General features: G+C 38.2%; 1 protein-coding gene across 2 annotated transcripts; it reads left to right on the top strand.

Annotated features, from left to right (window-relative positions):
- The first annotated feature begins 538 nt into the window (after positions 1 to 538).
- On the top strand, positions 539 to 20,296 carry LOC126830138 (E3 ubiquitin ligase Rnf121). Of its 2 annotated transcripts, XM_050560401.2 has the most exons (9): positions 539 to 672; positions 2,261 to 2,383; positions 4,510 to 4,553; positions 5,505 to 5,646; positions 13,450 to 13,604; positions 14,693 to 14,921; positions 17,916 to 18,049; positions 18,434 to 18,535; positions 20,125 to 20,296. In XM_050560401.2, exons 2-9 carry the CDS (start codon positions 2,336 to 2,338, stop codon positions 20,243 to 20,245), a joined length of 975 nt encoding a protein of 324 aa, XP_050416358.1. In that variant the 5' UTR covers positions 539 to 672; positions 2,261 to 2,335; the 3' UTR covers positions 20,246 to 20,296. The 2 variants fall into 2 exon arrangements, with proteins under 2 accessions (XP_050416358.1, XP_050416357.1); XM_050560400.2 differs by lacking the exon at positions 2,261 to 2,383 and having other exon boundaries at positions 554 to 672.
- Positions 20,297 to 20,505: the final 209 nt, after the last annotated feature.

The following is a 20,505-nucleotide window of genomic DNA, read 5'->3' on the forward strand; positions in this document are numbered from 1 at the left end:
CCATGACAGATTTTCAAATTTATATCCAGATGATGGTGAGCTTGTTTCTACGTATCTAGATCTGAATCAGGACTTGGAACAAGAATTGCCATTCTTCAAGCGCCAGTTTTCGGCCAAATCTATTTCACTTGTGCACGAAGTGTTCCTCATTATGTCACCTGAAGTGAGACAGATGTTCTCTTCTGTCGAAGCTCTTCTCATCTCACACTGCTGAACCCTGCTCAGCGCAACTCCATGACACATAACCAACTGAACCACTTGAGGGCGTGTGCGGTGCATAATGACATCTTCATGTCGCCAAAGATAGTCAATTTTTCCATATTGTCATCATATTACCCCTAATTACAGCCTTCATCGAAATAACACTGGTACAGTAAACTGTTCGTAAGGAAAACTACCTACGAAACGACACAAAAATGATCATAAAACATAACTTACAATATGAACAAACAAAAAATTTGAATGAACAATTTAGTCATAATTTTAAAAAAATCATGGATATATAACTTAAAAGTCCATGAAATAATTCAACAATTTGTAAGGTCTCATTAATTTGCAATAAGGGGAGATAATTACACCAGGTGGCGCAGCTAATGGGTATTCAATATGGTGGACCACGTCAACAATGTCAATATTCATCATCACGCAAACCTTCATGCGCCGATAAATACGGTAAGTATGCAGCGATAAATTGAATTGAAATTAATATCAGGTTTATTTTTTGCCATATTTTCCAACCTTTCAGATGTTACACATAAGATCAGTAACAAACTAGCTTTAAAATGGTAATGAATTTCGGCTCTTTCAACTCTTGGAATTGGATCAGGTTTTGATTCCATCCATCGGCATCACTCACCTTCTGTAGTCTCTCTCTCTCTGTGTTCCTCGGAAGTTTATATTAATGACCGAAATCCTTCAATAATAATGTTATAATTTGTAAACGGTGGGTCCTTCTGATCTTGCATGTAGCGGACGCCAATCAGTCATTTTGAATTTGTCACTTTTTCCTATGATTTATATGTACCGGTACCGGAAAACCGGTATATCATATTATATGTCACGTCACACATCACATTATGTGTCTACAAATTGCTTTCAGTACTATTAGACTATGATTTGTATGTAGGTGTGTCTGCTAATAGTAAATTGCTGTCAATACTATTACATGTACGTGCAATACAGTGACTATACAGTAAACACCGAGGCACATAGCCTGATGTAATGTTGGGTCACACCACATTGTGACATTGTATATTCTAATTAAGCATGTAGTCGTAGAATTACGTACTGTGACATAACATGCACATCGATCAGGTCTTTTGTGATACAGAGTCATGGTTGCTCAGTGTATAAGAATTTAAAGAAGACACTGGGCACTAGCTCCTGCTCATTATAATAACCAGGAGGTCCTGTGTTCGATTCAGGTGTCGGCTCAGAAATTTTGTCAGTGATGCAGGACGGAGGGCCTGACAAGGACAGCTGTCTAGTCGTTCGGATGAGACAAAAAAACGAGGTCCCGTGTACATATTGGCGTGCATGTAAAAGATCCCTTGGCAGTTGGAATTCGATATAAGAGTAGATCGTAGCCCCGCTGCCTGGGCAAAATTTCCCTCATAGCACACTGTATGGCGTATACCCGCCTTCATTAGCCCAGGTTAGGAGCAGACTAAGTAGGACGTTAAACCCCATTTCATTTCATTGATATCTGTTTAATTTTTTTTGACTTTTGTCACAGAATGATGGGTAATATTTCCAAGTCATAGTCCATTGTCTGCCACCACATTTGAAAGATAACGATGTAATCTCTACACAAAAAAATAAATTTATATGTAGCTTTTATATGTACTTTCTACTTAAAACTATTCTTTTTAGAGTACGCACAGTAGGGGAAAATTTGATCTTTCTGTAAGAATTTTTCAGTTCCCGGATTATAGGTGACAAGGAGTAAGGTCGCCTGTCCAGTCTCGTGGATTTTCTACGAATCCTCCGGTTTCCTCCCACTGCTAAAGACCCCTACGCGCAAACGAATTATTGAAATAAAATTGAACCATGTGTTAGTCCCACAATGACGTCAAGTGGATGTTAACCACCATTTCTCTCTATCTCTCTTTCTGTAAGAATTATTTTATAAACCCATAGATGATTTACTTGTTTTTTCTAGGTGTTCTGACATATTGGTGGGGTTTTTTTTTTAAAACTTTCCTAGCCACATGTACATGTAATAACATACTATTAAAATACAATCATTGATTTTAAACAGGAAAATTGAATCTGAAGAAAGAATAAAACCAATGTCATTGAATAAAGTCTAGTAAATGATCCGTAATTTTTGACAATGTCCATTCGGTTTCCACGTTATCCTAGTTCACATTATAAGATTGAGGTAATTGTACATGATTTTTATTGATAAGGTGGTGGTTAATTATATCAGAACTATTTATAGTAACATGGTTATGGTATTGGCATGTACATGTAGGCTAGTATATAGTTTAGCTAATCAACCCTTGGTAACTGGCACAGATCCAGACCAGATCCAGGCCCAATCTACCCCTGGTAACAGGCGCGGATTCAGGCTTGATCTACATGTACCTTCGGTTACAGGCACGGATCCAGGCTCAATCTACCCTCGATAACAGGCATGGGTCCAGGCACAATCTACCCTTGTTAACAGGCATGGATACAGGCTCAGTTATGGGGAATCGGAATCTGAAATAATCGAAAATGGCATCTCTGCAGTGTGGCTCTTTTTTTTCAAATTTATGAGCGTTGACCCCGCAGATCTCCTGTTGTGTGCTTTTCGCAAATTGTGACATATGGAGATCTACCCCCGTCCAAAATTCACCCCTGGATAACCGTAATCAGAGGTGGGTTTTTTTTTCAGTCAGATAGATGTTTTCTGTTTGGCTTTCTCTCTATATTATATACATACTGTAGTAGTGACTAGTACATACGTTGGGTAATATTAAGTGATATAAAAGGTCATAGATCTCAATGATATAATCACATACATACATAACCTATGATTATCATCATATCTGTATAATCAGTACATTGTTATATAATCTATGTAGGGACTATATTAATCATTATATATTCACCAGTACATTGTACTATATAATTATTGGTTCTTTATGTTTCTCAAATTCTGTATTCCACAGATTTCACAGGGGGCCATCAATAAAAAAAATTTCAACTATATGTATGTAAACCACATGTTGAAATTTAAAAGCTGATTTACCAGTCAGAAAATTTTAGTTAAAATATTAAGTCATTCAGAAATGATCATTAGATTACAAACACCTTGAACTTTGAAGCACGATGTAAATACTTAGTGTTATGATTGTTTGAGCCCAGAAACATATGTCAGCCTTCGTAGAAATCTTTTGAGTGGTGCTTATATCATGAAATATAGCTTTTACTATTCAACGATTCCATGTCATTATTCAAATTCTATTAAAATATTCTGTCATATTTTAAGAGACTGTGACATGTGAAAATCGATGTATTTTCTATATCTGTTTATGTTTGAATAGTATCGACTACATAACATTGATTTATATTACCTAAATGTTTGTGTAGGACACAAATATAAATGTTATATTATTGATAACAGATATTACAAGATCTTCTAGTATAGTCTGGAAAAATTATTCAGAGATGAAATTATTGAGATATTTATGTGAACAGTACATGTAGATATTAAATTTGATATGAAACCACCTGTTACAGCAGACCATTTGATATGTGTATTGATTATTATAAACATACAACAAACAAAATATATCCTGTTATCAGACACATATACCATGTTGTTAAAATAGATGATGAGTTCCATTAATATTATAATTAATTTAGAACATTGTTTGATAATTAAACATTGTTATTGATTGGCAAATTATAGAACATTGTTTGATAATAAAACATTGTTATTGATTGACAAATTATTTACTGTCGACAATCTACTGATAACATGTAGACAAACGACCGAGATAGACATCGTAATATCATGGTAATCAGCAAATCTATCTGAGGTTTTTTTATTGGGTGATAATGTCATGGTAATCAGCGTATGTTTTTAAAATTTGTGATAATATTATCGTATAAAAAGCGTATCTTTTTAAAATTTGTGGTAATATCATGGACCTTATAATATAATGTATTATATGTTCCATGGTAATCGAAATATCTTTTTTAAAATTTGTAATTAATTACCATTACCCATTTTTTTTATGAATGTATACATAAAAGCGTTTTTTTTAATAGACATTAATAAAGACAACTTTATTTTTCTGTCGTGGATCACAAACAAAATCACGCTCAATATAATCTTTCTTTGATTCACTATAACAGAATTTTCTGTATGAATCGTTATTTCTATAAAATATCACCGAGAAAAGATGGTGGCAGTGGTGCTGGTTAAAAACTAGTGGACTGCTTGGACAACTGTAGGGGTATGATTTGTTGCCTGGCAACCTGTTTTTTTAGACAATGTAATTTTATATTTTACAGTCTGGTATAGATTTATCCAAATTATCAGAGAAAGAAAGATGGAGGTAATATATATTTATTCTCATCTCCCCACCCACACAAATCCTGATATAGGGTGGGAAGAATCGGCAGGATTTGTCAAACTTAATAGTGGAGCTTGTGAAGTTGTCAAGGATATTGTGTCTAGTGTTTCCAGGGCCAGATCCAGGAATTTTTGCAGGAGGGGGTTTGCCAGGTTCAATTATGTAGCTGAGCAGGGAGGAGGGTGTTGGACCCCCTCCCCCCCCCCCCCCCCCCCGGATCCACCCCTGGTTTCGTATGGAACGAAAATCCAGGATCCACCCCAAGTTTCGTATGGAACGAAAATCCAGGATCCACCCCTGTACACATTTGAATTGAAAGAAGTGTAGGCGGTAAAACCCCCTGTCCAATTATCTCTGTAGCCTGGTTATCAATTAATATTGTGTCCAGTTTAAAGCTGACCATTCAGTTTACAAGTATTTTATTTTTTCAAATTGAGTGAATGCGAAAGAAATTAGCGCTGCATGGAAATACATAAGATTGAATGATAATTGGGTTACACGGCAGTGAATATTCTCATTGCACGCATAAAAGAAATGATATGGGGTTTAACGTCCTACTGTTCTGCTCCAACTGTGCTAATGAAGATGGGCATACGCCATACAGTGTGCTATGAGGAAAATTTTGCCCAGCCAATGCCGGGCTCGAACACGCGACCCCCGGGGTAGCACGCTTAATACAAATGGAAATTATTACATGTTAGTTACAGAAGAGAATTTTGTATGGACTTTATATACCTGGTATTGACAGCGTGTAGTTGTTTGGATGGGACAAACAATTTCAAGGAGTGTGCATAAAACAACCCTTGACAGTTGATATTCAGAATAAGAGTAGTCTGGTCGCCCAATCAGGCTTTAATCCCGGTTTTATTTTGTTACATTTATATGATATTTTAAAAATAATATAGAAATTTAATTTTTTTTTTCACCTTTCAGAATCGAACACCAGCGGTTACATGAAAAACACAAGGGCCATGAAGCAATGCATGCTGAAATGGCCCTGATATTACTGGCTACATTAGTTGTAGCCCAGATTGTACTAGTCCAGTGGAAATTAAGGCATTTTAGATCTTATCAGGTAAGTCCATTTAGAATGAAGGCTACACGTATATATTACTGAAATGGCTTAAACCTGCAGAGCCACAGTGACTCAGTTAGTAGGACATTAGCTCACTAACCTGGCTTTAATTTGTCAACCCTTGCATCAGGATTTTCCGGCGTGATTCACCCTTGTTAGTATTTCAGGAGGGAAAGGAGGAGAGGGCTAAGGGACAAATGGTTTACCTCTTGCACTTTCTCTTGTAAGGGCTATCATTGAATCAAGTGACTTGGTTTCGATGCCCAACTTGTACGTGACAAGGAGTAGGGTTGCCTCATTAACCTTATATGTTTTCTCTAGGTTCTCCGATTTCCTCCCACAACTAAAGATCCCTATGCGCAAGCAAATTATTGAAATACCATTGAAATGTCCCAAAATAACTTAGTTTGTGTCAAGTAGATGTTGAACACCATTTCTCTCCCTCTCCCTCCCTCACACCCTCCCTCCCTCACACCCTCCTTCAATTTATTATATTATCAATCATATATTTTGTGTTTTTTCAGAGAGCAACATTATTAGGACTGAAATAGTTAAACCCCTCTTTCGTATTATCAAGGACATATTTTTTTTTTTTTTAGAGAGCGACATTATTAGGAATGACCTCTAGTCAAACCCTTTTCTCTCTCCTCTCCTGTCTTGTATTATCAAGGACATATTTTGTAAACTGCCTTTCCACTGCGCTCGGGACGAGGGAGGAATTACAGTGAGCTAACCCCGAGTTCTCTTCACCCTAGTAAGATAGACGAATATCCGTTTGAATGACCTTTATTCCAATGAAAACTCTCTGTGAAAGCTAGCTGAGTGACGAGTATGACTGTCAAACAAACCAACGTACATGTTCAAGGGTAAAAAGACTGTAAATTGCACAGGATAAACAAAATAAGTTTCCGCTGAAGTAGCGGCCATGCTTGCCGAGGTTAAACAAAGGGAGATAATTCTAATGTTATGATTTACTTAATACCACAACAAAATAGTTCCAGCACACTCCCCGTCTGATATCCTGTACTGGATATCACTTAAATGAATAAAATTAAAACACTTTATGAAATAAAACACTTAAAAATAAAATGTCCAATCTTTGGGAAGAGTCACTTTAAATTATCAAAATGTTAATTGTCCGTTTCCGAATCAAGTAATACCAATTCAGTAACTGGTCTGGTATAAACAGTTGGTTCACCATCTTTTATGATCCGTAGAGTAACTTTCCTGACGTTGTTGTCATCTCCAGGGAAAATCTGTTCCACCATACCAATAGGCCAATCATTGCGATGAAGTTGGTTATCTTTAAGTAGAACAACGTCTCCTGGTTTGAGGTTTGGTTGTGTACTCTGCCATTTTCGTCTAGGTTGTAGAGTGTGAAGGAATTCACGTCTCCATCTGTTCCAGAATGTATCAGCCATAGATTGAACAGCTCTCCATTGTGATTTATATAAGTCCTTTATATTAAATTGTCCTAAAGGTTGTGTGATGTGATCAACCTTTTGAGTGAGGAGAGTTTGTGGTGAGAGAATGGCTGGTGACTGTGTGTCTGTTGAAACCGGAACTATAGGTCGAGCGTTGACTATAGCTGTAACTTCTGCCATGAAAGTTACCAATACTTCATGTGTGAGATATTTTGAAGATACCTCAGCTAACATAGAGTCTAGGATGCGTCTGGTTATACCGATCATACGTTCCCAAACGCCTCCCATGTGTGATGAATGAGGTGGATTAAAGATCCATTTAGCCTTCCTATTATTCAAAAAGTTAATAACAGGACCGTTTTCGTCCATAATGACTTCCATGTTGAGTTCATTAGTTGTACCAATAAAGTTGGTTCCTCTGTCGGATCTGAACTCGGATACGTTGCCTCGAATTGCGATGAATCTTCTGAGAGCGTTAATAAATCCTGAAGTCCCCATGTCTTCAATGACTTCCAGATGAATAGCTCTCATGGTAAGACAGGTGAAGATGATCGCCCATCGTTTACTGTTTGCCTGGTGACCCCTAGTACGCCTTGAGACAACTGACCAAGGACCAAACGTGTCAACACCAACGTACGTGAAGGGTGGTGCTGGCTTTAGGCGGTTTCCAGGTAGATCTGACATCTTCTGGAACTCTTGTTTTCCTCGTAGTTTTCGACATTTAACACACTTGAAGATGATAGAGGAGATAAGACGTTTACCTCCAACTATCCAAAAACCTGCCGCTCTAACTGCTCCTTCGGTGAAATGTCTGCCTTGGTGTTGTACCAGTTCGTGATGATGCCTGATGATTAGAGTTGATATGTGAGCAGATGCCGGTAAAATAATTGGTGATTTCTCTTGAAAGGGTAACTCTGCTTTTGACAGCCTTCCACCAACGCGCAGCAAGCCATATTCGTCGATGACTGGATCTAGTGTGATTATGGTGCTGTCCTTTGGTAACGGTTTGTCAGCTTTTATTTTGATCAGTTCTTTTCCATAAGTTTCGAGTTGAACTTGTTTGATTATGAACCGTTCCGAATTAAGCTGGGCTTCAGTATTTTTTGATTCATTACAAACATGCCATCCTTTACAGTTTCCTGAACTGTGGTACATTTGAGCAATGTGAATTAATCTACTGATTGTCCAAGTAAGTGTTTTCCATGATGAGAATCGCTCAAACCGATGAATACCCAGCTTGCCTTTGTTGATAGTAGTGAGTAACGTTGTTACAATTGGTCGTACCTCAGAATCCTCTTCTGGATTCCGTAGTTCGTAGAAGTCATCTTCTTCGAATTGCTGTTTCTGGTAAAGGTGAGTAGGACCTTTAAGCCATACCGAATGTTCCAGATCAGATGCCGGAACGGACCTGGTTCCGAGATCTGCAGGATTTTTATCCGTAGGGATAAACTGCCATTGTAGAGGAATGGTTGACTTCCTAATGCGGTCTATTCTATTAGTGACATAGAGATAGAACCTACGTGTTCTGTTGTAGATATATCCTAACACAACCTTGCTGTCGGTGTGAAACGTGATGACATCCGGAGTAATATCAAGATGTTCTTGGATAATGTCGTGGATTTCGACTGCTAAGACAGCAGCACAGAGTTCGAGCCTGGGGATAGTATGACCAGAAGTTGGTGCTAGCTTCGCCTTTCCAAGGATGAAGCCAACATGATGATTTCCGTCAGTGTATGTAGTTCTCATGTAAGCTACTGCTGCTACGGCCTTTTCGGAAGCATCTGAATAGATATGCAGTTCCTTACGAGCAATGCCATAAGAAGTATCAGAATACATTCTAGGTATACGTAGATTATCAAGATGCTGTAATGAACATCTCCATTTATCCCATTCCGTGAGTTGTTTGGTAGGCAGAGGTTCATCCCAGTCTGTAGTTGACGACATAAGATTCCGCAATAGAATTTTGCCTTGGATGACGACTGGAGCGACAAATCCAAACGGGTCAAACAGACTGTTTATGGTAGACAATATACCTCTCCGTGTAAAAGGTTTGATTTCCTGTGATACTTGAAAGGTGAATGTGTCAGACGTTAAGTTCCAAGCTAAGCCTAAACTCCTTTGAATAGGTAGCGAGTCCGTAGAGAAATTGAGTTCTTTCAAGTCCTTTGCCAGGTCTTCGGTAGCGAATGCTTCCATGACTTCTGGGCTGTTCGAAGCTATCTTATGAAGATGAAGATTGCCTCCAACGAGAAGGGCTTTTTGAGTTCTTTTCATAAGATCAATGGCCTGTTCTGATGTGGGAAGTGAGGCCAAACCATCATCGACGTAGAAGTTCCTATCTACGAAGTTTTTGACGTCGATGCCAAATGTTTCCTGTCCTATGAGTGCAGACCGTCTCAGTCCATACGTAGCCACTGCTGGAGAAGGACTGTTTCCGAAGACGTGTACTCTCATCCTGTATTCGATAATTTCATTTTCGAATATGTTATCTTTGTACCAAAGAAATCTCAGGAAGTTTCTGTGGTTTTCCTGTACCAAAAAGCAATGAAACATCTGCTGGATGTCCGCTGTGATGCCGACTTCATGTTTGCGAAAGCGTAGAAGTACCCCAAGTAAGCTGTTGGTGAGGTCAGGACCTGTCAACATTACATTGTTAAGGGAGATATTTTCATGCTGAGCTGAAGAATCGAACACTGCTCGGATTTGGTCTTTCTTCTTAGGATGGTAGACTCCAAAAATGGGTAAGTACCAACACTCATCATCGTCTCTAAGAGGAGGTGCCAATTCCGCATGATTGTTATCGAATACCCTTTTCATAAATGTGAAGAAGTGGGCTCTTTTAGTTGAGTCCTTTCTTAAACTATAATCTAACGACTTGGCTCTGTTGGCTGCCTGAGTTCGATTATTTGGTAGACGGGGTCTATTTTCCTTAAAGGGTAACGGAGCAACCCAATTACCACTTGAATCACGCTGGAATTCTCGATCCATGATAACGAGAAATTCGCGATCTTCTACCGATGGTCCTAGTTTTTCGTCGTTGCGGGAGAGTCTAAATACGGCTTCCCCAATTCCATCGTTGAATGAATCCTGTGATGTGAAGACATCGTACCTTGTTGGATGTAGATCCTTTAATTCCAAATTATTCGGACAGGGCTCGAATAATGTATTTCGACCGTTTGGTAAAGTGTGAGTTTTGTTCACATTGATTACTTCCGGTTTATGTATGTTGCCTAGGCAAGCCTCTCCAATAATTACCCATCCTAATGGGAGTTGTTGAGCGTAAGGTGAATTACGCGGTCCTATCCGTTGATCTAAGACGTGATGAGCCTCAATCAAATCTCTGCCAATTAACAGCTGTATATTAACCAAATCATCCACTGGTGGTATGAATTCAGCTATGTCCTGTAGGTGAGAGTGATGAAGAGCTACTTCCGGAGAAGGTATTTCATCTCTAATTGCCGGTATGTGGTCGCACTCAATTAACTGCGGAAGTTCAAATTTCGCGCTTCCATCCAAAGATTCAATAGTTATTCCTGTTGCCTTTCTGCCAGACGTAGGAAACGTGCCTGCACACGATGATAGTGTGTAAGAGAATGGTTCTGCCTGAACTTCGAGTGAGTCGAAGATGCCTTTGTTTCCGAGTGACCTATTACTTTGATCATCGAAGATGCCATAAACTTGAACTGTCTTAACTGGATTTTCAGTTTGGTAGACTTTTAGTTGAATTATTTTCGCACAAGACTTGCCTCTAAACTTATCGCTGCATACTTGTGTACACTTTGATGTAAGTTGTTTTGGTTCCGTACGCTCCCCGCCGTGGTTGACTGGAGCTGAAGAGGTTCCACTGGTAACTGAATCCGAATTCACGTGCATAGCAGAAGCATGTTGGTTGCTATTGCAAATATCGCATTTGATATTTTCTGTACAAGCTGCAATTAAATGTTCTTTTGTTGCGCAACACCTATAGCAAAACCCAATAGTCTTTAAATATGCCTTCCGTTCACTGATGGGTTTATATCTAAAGGCATTACACTCGTTAATCGAGTGATTAGTATGATGGATTGGACATTTTGATCTATTATCCGTGACCTCAGATTGCTGTTTAACTTCTGTTTTCCGTGTGGAAATATTCGTCCTTAAAGCTGGAGCTGATACCTTTGAAGGGAGCCTATCCCGTTGATTATTTGGTTGATTGTAAGTGCGGTCGTAGGCAAAACTTGGATCATTCTTGGTCTTGCTTACATCTCGTATAAATTCCGCAAAGAAGGAAAATGGTGGAAATGGTACTTGATATGTCTTCTTATATTTGACAGCTTGGCCGGTCCATTTCTCTTGAATTCCCCGGGGAAGTTTGTTTACTATGGGGATAACTCCAGATGAAGAGTCAAAGTAGGCCAAAAGTGAAGCATACATCGGGTCTTCCTTGGCCGATTCGATTTCAGAAATAATATCGGACAACTCGAAGAGTTTCTTATTGTCTTTATCAGTGTATAACTTCGGAAAGTTAGCAAGTTTGTTCTTGAGTGATGCTTCCACCAGTTCTGGGCTTCCATACCTTTCATCAAGGCGTTCCCATATCCGTGCTAATCCGCGAGCTGGGTTGCTGACATTAGCTGCCTTAAGACTAATAGCATTTCTAGACGATTCCAATCCTAACCACTTGATCAGCAAATCCATTTCTTCTGAGGTTGTGACTTGGAGTTCCGACTTAATATGTAAGAAACCTGACTTCCATACTGCGTAGGATTCTGGTTGATCATTAAACTTTGTAAACCTTGAAAGGAGTAAGTCTTTCTTAAGTAAAAACCTTGAAAGTTCACCTGTTATGGTGGTGTTACTATTTAAAGTTGCGTGTGGAAGTGAACTAGGTTGTGAAAATGCAGTTGCGTCAGTTTTTATAGATGGTGCATTGGTGGGTGGTCCACGTTGTACCTGAGTCCTATTTCGTTCCTGTAATAGAGGAGGCGCCTGCCTGGGAAGTTGTGTGTGCTGAGCAGCAGGTTCCAATACCCGTGTTTGAGGGCTATCAACTTCAGGATAATATGGTCTGTGGTAATAATCATACTGATGATTAGACGGGTACCACTGGGATTGATAATCATAATGTTGTTCATTATAATTATCGTAAGGGTCATATTGTTGATTTTGATAATCGGTTAGGTTGTTTTCAAATAGTGTATCTTGATTCTGATCGACAAATTGTTGTGTGCGTTCCATTGTATTTTCCCTTGGTAAACTTCGTAATTCTGATTCGCATGATCTAAAACTTGAGCCTTTGTGTGATTGAAAAACACGAACTTCAGCCTCAGCGATAGCGACGTCAGTTTGCTGTTGAATAAATTCTAATTCGGCATCCAATTCTGCATTAGCATGCTTTAGACGAACAGTTTTTCGTTGTTCCGCAAATTGGGCCTTAGCACGAGCTGTCTCTGCTTTGGTCTGTTTTTCTAATATCATAGAGCTGGAGTCCGATCTGCTTGTTCCAGCCGCTCGCGACACTGTAATCATCGACCTAGAGGGGCCTTGTAAGTCGTTGTCACGTCCATTATCCGATGCCATATTTGTATGTGGAAAATTAATATTTTGCGGTAAGTGCTGTCCATACAAATATAGTTTTACCTTGCCGTGATAATATTCACCGTTATTCAATGAATATGTAGTAAGTAATGTTAAAAGAATGTAAATATTCAAGAATCCTTTTATTGTCATTTATGCCTTTTATTATTTATTTTGGCAGGAATAGTGTTCCATACAAATAAATTTAATGTTATATATGTTAAACCGTGCCGTTATTGTCAATAGAACAAACGAAAAAGTTCCTAGAATGTTTTGTAATAAAAACTGCAATCGTTGTTTTTTACAAATGGCTGAACCGGGCCACCGTAGTTTTCCAGAAATTTTTGGCGTGACTTGTTTTACAAGTGTACCAAGCACCTATATCAGACAATGAGAGGTTGTCTCACGTTGATATTTTGTTCCTATAGCTTGTGATTGAAGCTATGATGTCCGTGTTTACATGTGCAAACTAGTCTTTTTACTAAACTGCCTTTCCACTGCGCTCGGGACGAGGGAGGAATTACAGTGAGCTAACCCCGAGTTCTCTTCACCCTAGTAAGATAGACGAATATCCGTTTGAATGACCTTTATTCCAATGAAAACTCTCTGTGAAAGCTAGCTGAGTGACGAGTATGACTGTCAAACAAACCAACGTACATGTTCAAGGGTAAAAAGACTGTAAATTGCACAGGATAAACAAAATAAGTTTCCGCTGAAGTAGCGGCCATGCTTGCCGAGGTTAAACAAAGGGAGATAATTCTAATGTTATGATTTACTTAATACCACAACAAAATAGTTCCAGCACATTTTGTGTTTTTTTCAGAGAGCGACATTATTAGGAATGTGGTTAATACCGGTAGCATTTTGTATCAAATTTGTGTGGATCAGATTTTTAGTGATCTGGTCAATATTTTCTGTTGCCACTGGTTATATTACATTCCGGGCGACACAGAAGCCATTAGTCGGAACAACACCAAGGTTAGTTAAATATTATATTTGAGAAAGTTTTAATTTTAGATATGGGTATGTTACACTGTAACCCAGGTATCCTTTAATCTTGTGTATTTAGCATCAATTTCTTTCAAATTACATTCAATATCAAATCTTTGTTTAAAAATTTGTAAAAATAAACTAAAATCACCAAAAATCATCTTATTGGTACTTGTGTCCAGTTTAAATTTGATAATCCATATAAAATGATTAATTTTTCAACCATGTTCAGGAAATTAAACACATGTAAATCGGACATTCATTATCAAAATTAAACGGTCAACTTGTTAAAGAATAATCCTATTAATCCTATAATTCACTATTGCCAGTTGAGAAATTGGCAAAAATATCATTTTCAAATTCAAACGTTTGAAGATAGCTACTCCATGGTGGAGAATAGAAAACAAGGGAGGTAATTGTGTTATTATTTCCAATGTAAATGAGTTTTAAGTGTGAGAATGACACCTATGATCGTATAATAGTGGGTTGATAACCTATTGAGCAAATGACAGAAATAATTATGTTTTGACTTTCTTAGAAAATATGAAATTGTCGCCATTAACCATGTTGGTGCTCAAAGAGTAGAACGTTGAAACTGTTTGTCATAACCAGTATCGTGGTAAAGCAATTTGATTAAAACACAGATCTTATTTCGATTTGTTTTTATAGTTCGAAATTTTGTTTTACTTGTCTTTACTACACTAGGATCTGGAACAGTTGTTATCATTGACGTGTTCTGGATGATGTGAGGGATTAGCCAATGAAACGTTTTGTTATGGCAAGTTCTTGACCTTTTGATGCACTGGTAAACCACTAGAAATGTCAACACTGATTGATTAATCAATTTTTGACAACATAGGGTCAAAAGCCGCACGTAAAAGATCCCTTGCCAGTTGGAATTTGAAACAAGAGTAGGCCTTAGTGCCGCTATACGGGCAAAATTTCCCTCCTAACACACTGTAAGGCATATGCCGGTCTTCATTAGCCCTGTTCGGGGCAGAAAAGTAGGACGTTAAACCCCATTTCATTTCATTTAACTAGAACTGTAGTATACTGGTATGTATGTATATTTTCAGGTTGGTGTATAAATGGTTTTTATTAATATATAAACTTAGTTATGCAGCAGGTATTATTGGTTATATCATCATCATGTTCACCATTTTCGGCCTCAACTTATTATTTTTAATCAAACCACAAACAGCCATGGATATGGGCCTACTTATATTATTTTATGGTTTATATTTCGGCGTTGTGTCAAGAGATTTTGCGGAAGTTTGTGCTGATTCTATGGCAGCTCATATAGGTGTAAGTATATAAATCTTCATCAGCATCCAACTTCATAGCAAAATGTTTGCTCGTAGAAATCGGATTAAAACACAGATCCTCTTTCGTTCCTTTTTTTTACAGTTCAAAATTTTGTTTTATTTGTCTGTACTACACTAGGATCTGGAAGAGTTGTTATATAACAGGCGTTCTGGATGGTGTGAAGGTTTAACCAATGAAACCATCTGTTACGGCGACTTCTTGTCATGCGATACACGGAACTGTGAGTAAACCACTCGAAACGTCAACGCTGATTGATTAATCAATGTCTGACGTCATAGGGTCAAAAACTGCTCATACGATCCCTGACGTGAACTTCCAGTACAACTGGTCAGATCTTGTTATGTAGGCCATCGAAATTATAAAAAAACGAAACAAAATATGGATGTGTATTGTAATCAGATGGTGCTTATAGGCAACAATATCGGGTGGCTCAAAAAAAAAAGTTTGGTCATAGGCAACCATACTTAGGGTGTACCGTATTTTTCGGTGTATAAGGCGCACTTTTTTTACCAGGTATTTTATTTTCTAGAAGGGGTGCGCCTAATACATAGTATTAAGCAAATCTTGGCTTTTCTGTGTGTCAACATCGAGGTCTGAAGTTGATCATATCGACAACAGCAATAAAGATGGCGGCCATTTCCCATACCGATATCCCGTATACCGTTAGTCATAGACGACAGTGGCAACAATATGGGTCAATAGCGGTTTAGTGTTATTAAAATATCTGCAAAGATATCGTAAATAATTAGATGACATATTTTTCTGCTATTCCGACATTCCGATGTCGTCATTTTTCGTGCAATAAATATGGCGGCCATTTAAGATACGGTATCTGCTTTTCCGTATACCGTTAGTCATATTTCTATTATTCCGGCTTTTCCGTATACCGTTAGTCATAAACGACAGTGCTAACAATATCTGCAAAATTATCGTTAATATTTCTATTATTCCTGCGTATTTGATGACATATATTTCTGCTAATCCGTTTACCGGTACAGTTAGCCACTGTCGGCAATCCAAACAGTGTGTCGTCAACGGTGATATCAGTCAAGTTGACGAAAAGGCGGGGCTTACGACAGACAAAAAGTTTTCATTGGCTATTAGAAGGGTAATTTCCATTGAGCACACGCTCATTATACCATAGGCTATGGGTATTATCTGTTACAATGACAGCGTTAATGGGCGGGATTACAGTTAAACTGACAGAATACCAATTCTCTCTCAATTTGAGGATAATGTGCGGCGCTCCACCTATTCGCTTCTTTACTAGGTTTCATGTCGGTAAGTTTCCCTTTCATCGCCCTCCAACGTCTCACGTTTGACTCCCCCAAACTAAATTCACGACCCGCGGCCCTATTACCGTGTGCTTCAGCGTAACTAATTACCCTCAACTTCTCCTTAGCAGTATAAGCGGTTCGTCTCGTAGCCATTCTGAATAAATAATTTTTAAGAATGATGGAATGTTCACTGGTGTTTTATATACATCGGGGTGTTTTCTTTGAGCAAGACTGTCTTTTAGTAACCGTTTTAAGTTACCGACGGTTTTCATTCAACATGGATTCAGTGATTGGCCCATTGTTATAATTTACCGGTATAGTTAATTATCTACCAGTGAGTTGTTATCGTTTTCTTTATGAAGTCGTTTGTAGTTGACAAAATCATTGTTTCTTTGATTGGTATTAAAAATGCTATTGTATTATTTTACCGGTATAGTTAATTATCTACCAGTGAGTTGTTACCGTTTTCTTTATGAAGTTGTTTGTAGTTGACAAAATCATTGTTTTTTTGATTGGTATTAAAAATGCTATTGTATTATTTTACTGATAGATCTAAATGGCTACAATCTGGGTATTGTCATGACGCGTGGTGTGGGCGGGGCAACAGACGCTATCGTTTGTCAGTTGTTTGCATAACTTGGAGTAAACTGGAATTGTTGTTTCTCTTTTACCGGTAGTCAGGATTTAAGTTGTGAGTAGCTGATCATGATATATTATTTCTACAGGTATTATTTAATTTGTTTATCATCAAAACCGATTCATTTATCACAGACAATTACTCACGAATTTAACACGATGTAATAGACGGCCATGTTTGTTGTGGGCGGGACTTGAATGACAATTTCACTACCGTACGAGCAACAGAATTACAGCTGAAAGTTATGCAATAATGCAATTGCGTGTTATAATTAATATAAACAAATGTAACAAAAGCAATTTATTTCATAAAGAAATATAATTATATAAAGCTTGATACGGCTAAATATTGGTAATTATTATAACTGTAAACAATAGAGTTTGACCTATTTACTGGAGATCGCAGGTGGATTTGAGTCACATATGTTATGGCACGAGTTTCACACGCGCTGGGAAAGGGTGCGCCTAAGCCACGCATATTTTTTTTTTTCCTGAAACACCTCTGCCAAAGTCGCCCTGCGCCTTATCTACGCATGCGCCTTATACACCGAAAAATACGGTATTCGAAACAGTGTTCTGGTGCAGAGAACGGATGGAGATTGGGTTCTTGTCGGTCTCGAACAGTCGGGTATGCGTTCGCGAACACGTTCGCGTTCTCAAATCCCACACTACCTCGTTAGCTGGTACGAGGCGAGAACAAACATAGTCGATGCGTCGACAACTGCCGAGAAAACAGTATCATGGGTGCATTTATTGATTTAAAAGTTTAATACCGTCGAAAACTGCATGTAGTATGTTGCCAGCATAACACCAGGTAAAACGAAGTCATTTATGCGTAATACAATACTTCTCAAGTTATAGTAATAGATTGTATAAATTTAATTCAACTTGTTACCATGGATACCGTTCTCTCATGTTCGACACTCGTGCGCGTGTTCTCGCGTTCTTCCATGGTTCACGAACACTGTTTCGAATACACCCTTAGTGTCCCCAATAATAATGAGTACACTATTTAAAGTGGAATAATTCAATAAATATTGTTATATTTGTATATTTTTAGTATTATACTACAACTGGTTTACCAGGTAAAAGATTAGATCCTAATGTATGTGCTGTATGTGGTAATCAGATTCTAGTTATCAACAATGAAGATGCCATTATAGAAAAAACATGTAAATTATCATGTGATCATTTGTATCCTTTTATAAAACAAATAATGGGAGGGAAACAACATGAATGGCTGGTAGCTATCTAGATCAGGGTTGGGGGAGGGATGAATATAATGGCCGGTAGCTACAGGTACTTAGATCGTAGGTCCCGTGGGGGGGAGGGAGAATATAATGGCTGGTAGCTATCTAGATCAGGGAGGAAATAGAATGGTAGCTATCTAGATCTGGGAGGGAAATAGAACGGCTGGTAGCTACCTAGATCAGGGAGGGATATAGAATGGCTGGTAGCCACCTAGATCAGGGAGGGATATAGAATGGCCTAATTGATGTTGAGTGGAGGTTATTCTTACTCATCAATGATAATGGGAATAATGATAATATAATTTTGTCCTTAACGAGATATTTTCAGATTTCATGAGTTTTGTATCCGTGGTTGGTGTATTGTGGGTAAAAAAGAAACTTGTCCGTATTGTAAAGAAAAGGTTGATCTGAAGAGAATGTTTCCCAGTCCGTATCCTTTATAAATAAATATGACAAATTGTTTTTATGTTTTAATTTACAGGGTAGATTCTCGCTTCAATAGGAGCAACAATGTTTTGATGAATATGGTGCTGGCTTACAATTAAAGATTTTCTACTTTTCATTCCAGTATTCGCGGAAACATCTCTCCAGAATTTCATAGCCCTGTTACTACCATGGGATGGTTGTACGGCCATTCAAGCTTGGTTGTCCCCATAAGATTGTTGTAAGGCCCGGTTACCACCATAGGATGGTTGTAAGACCTTTTAATTAAATGTGTCTAGCTATTTGGATGGGATCAAAACATGAGCAGAACATTTAAGGTCCCTGGACAGTTGAAAGTTGAAGTAAGAGTAGGCAGTTTCGCCACTGCTGTTCATAGCACACTGTATGATGTATTTACGCTGTCTTCATTAGCCCAGTCGGAACAGTACATTAGGACGTTAAATTAAACCCTGTTTAAAAAAAATGAGTTATCGTTCAAGAATTGAATTCTATTAATCCAACAAATACACTTTGTATAATGCCAAGGCAGTGGTATTTAGTCATTTTCAGAAAAATCAGACCGAAACTGCTGGACAAAATTATCGCTCCTTGTACGCAAATAGTGTTAATTGTTGTGGGCCCTCTAGATGTCACAATTTTGATCTGATTTTGATAAAACTTAAAATATATGTTTATATATATATATCCCAAAGATATTGGTTCCTTTCGATATTCGTGCATATCGGACATCAACTTCCTAGATTATGGCCCCTGATTGTAATAAAAATCGCATTCTTTTTTTGAGCTTGTTCTCTGTCCATCTCTTGTAAAATGTGGGTGTATCTGATTGGGTTAAATCTCAATTTACACCATTGTTGGTCTTGAGAAGGAATACTTTCATACATCTGTTATATGGTAGTTATTTGGTCGAAGGGAGTTACGTAACAGAGTACTGGGACGTGGATACTGTAGATCATAACGTTAGTCATTGAGTTGTGTCACATGTTTTCACAAATGAAATGAGGTTTAACGTCCTGCTGTTCTGCTGCAACTGGGCTAATGAAGATGGGCATTCACCGAACAGTGTGCTATGAGTGAAATTATGCCTGGACAGCAGCGCAACTGCCTACTCTTATATCGAATTCCATCTGCCAAGAGATCTTTTACGTGCAATCCAATGTGTTTGTCGTCCCATCTGAACAACTAGACAGTAGAAACCACACTGGAAAATCCTGATGACCTTTCTCGGCCAACACATGACAAGGAGTAGATACACCTACCTAACCTCCGTGGGTTTACTCTATGACAAGGAGTAAATACACCTACCTAACCTCCGTGGGTTTTCTCTGAGATCCTCCTCTCCTAAAGACCCCCCCCCCCCCACACACACATGTAATATTATTATTGAAATAAGACAGACTCCATGTTAGTCCCAAAATGACCTCTGTAGTCGCGCTATATATATCTCTCTTATTCATTGGTTGAAATCTTTAAAATTATTAGGATTTGAAAATTTTACAAGATTGTAGATCATTTGTAGATTTGTCATTGTTTTTATTGGATATTAAACTTTAGTTTCCTTGACGATATAAACAGATGGGATCGACCTCATGTTATGTATGGTAATCTATTAGATTGGATACGTTATTTAGTTGCCTGGCAACCTGTTATTATTTTAATAGTTCAAGGTATAAACTGGACTCTAGGATTAGAGTAACTATGGTTACCTGATAGAAATATGTAAATAGAATAAATAATTATAAAGTAACACTACCTTCCTGTTTCATATTCATGTCGTTGTATGTTTCTGTGGGAATAGGGTATCGCTTGGGGTGATGGTCGTGATGGATTTCTCTACAGGCTTGGCAGACTGAAGCCTAGGGAGTCCTCAAGATGTAGGGAAATTCTCAAGAGCTAGGGGAACTCTCAAGATCTGGGGGAATCCTCAAGATCTAGGGGAACTCTCAAGATCCAAGG

The sequence above is a fragment of the Patella vulgata genome, chromosome 8 (assembly GCF_932274485.2).
Source record: "Patella vulgata chromosome 8, xgPatVulg1.2, whole genome shotgun sequence".
Classification (NCBI taxonomy): Eukaryota; Metazoa; Mollusca; class Gastropoda; family Patellidae; genus Patella; species Patella vulgata.

Coding starts and splice junctions, on each gene's coding strand:
- LOC126830138 (XM_050560400.2), top strand. CDS start 607: ATGGTGGACCACGTCAACAATGTCAATATTCATCATCACGCAAACCTT. Junction 5,647..13,449: donor GGCATTTTAGATCTTATCAG/GTAAGTCCATTT, acceptor TGTTTTTTTCAG/AGAGCGACATTATTAGGAAT. Junction 13,605..14,692: donor TTAGTCGGAACAACACCAAG/GTTAGTTAAATA, acceptor GTATATTTTCAG/GTTGGTGTATAAATGGTTTT.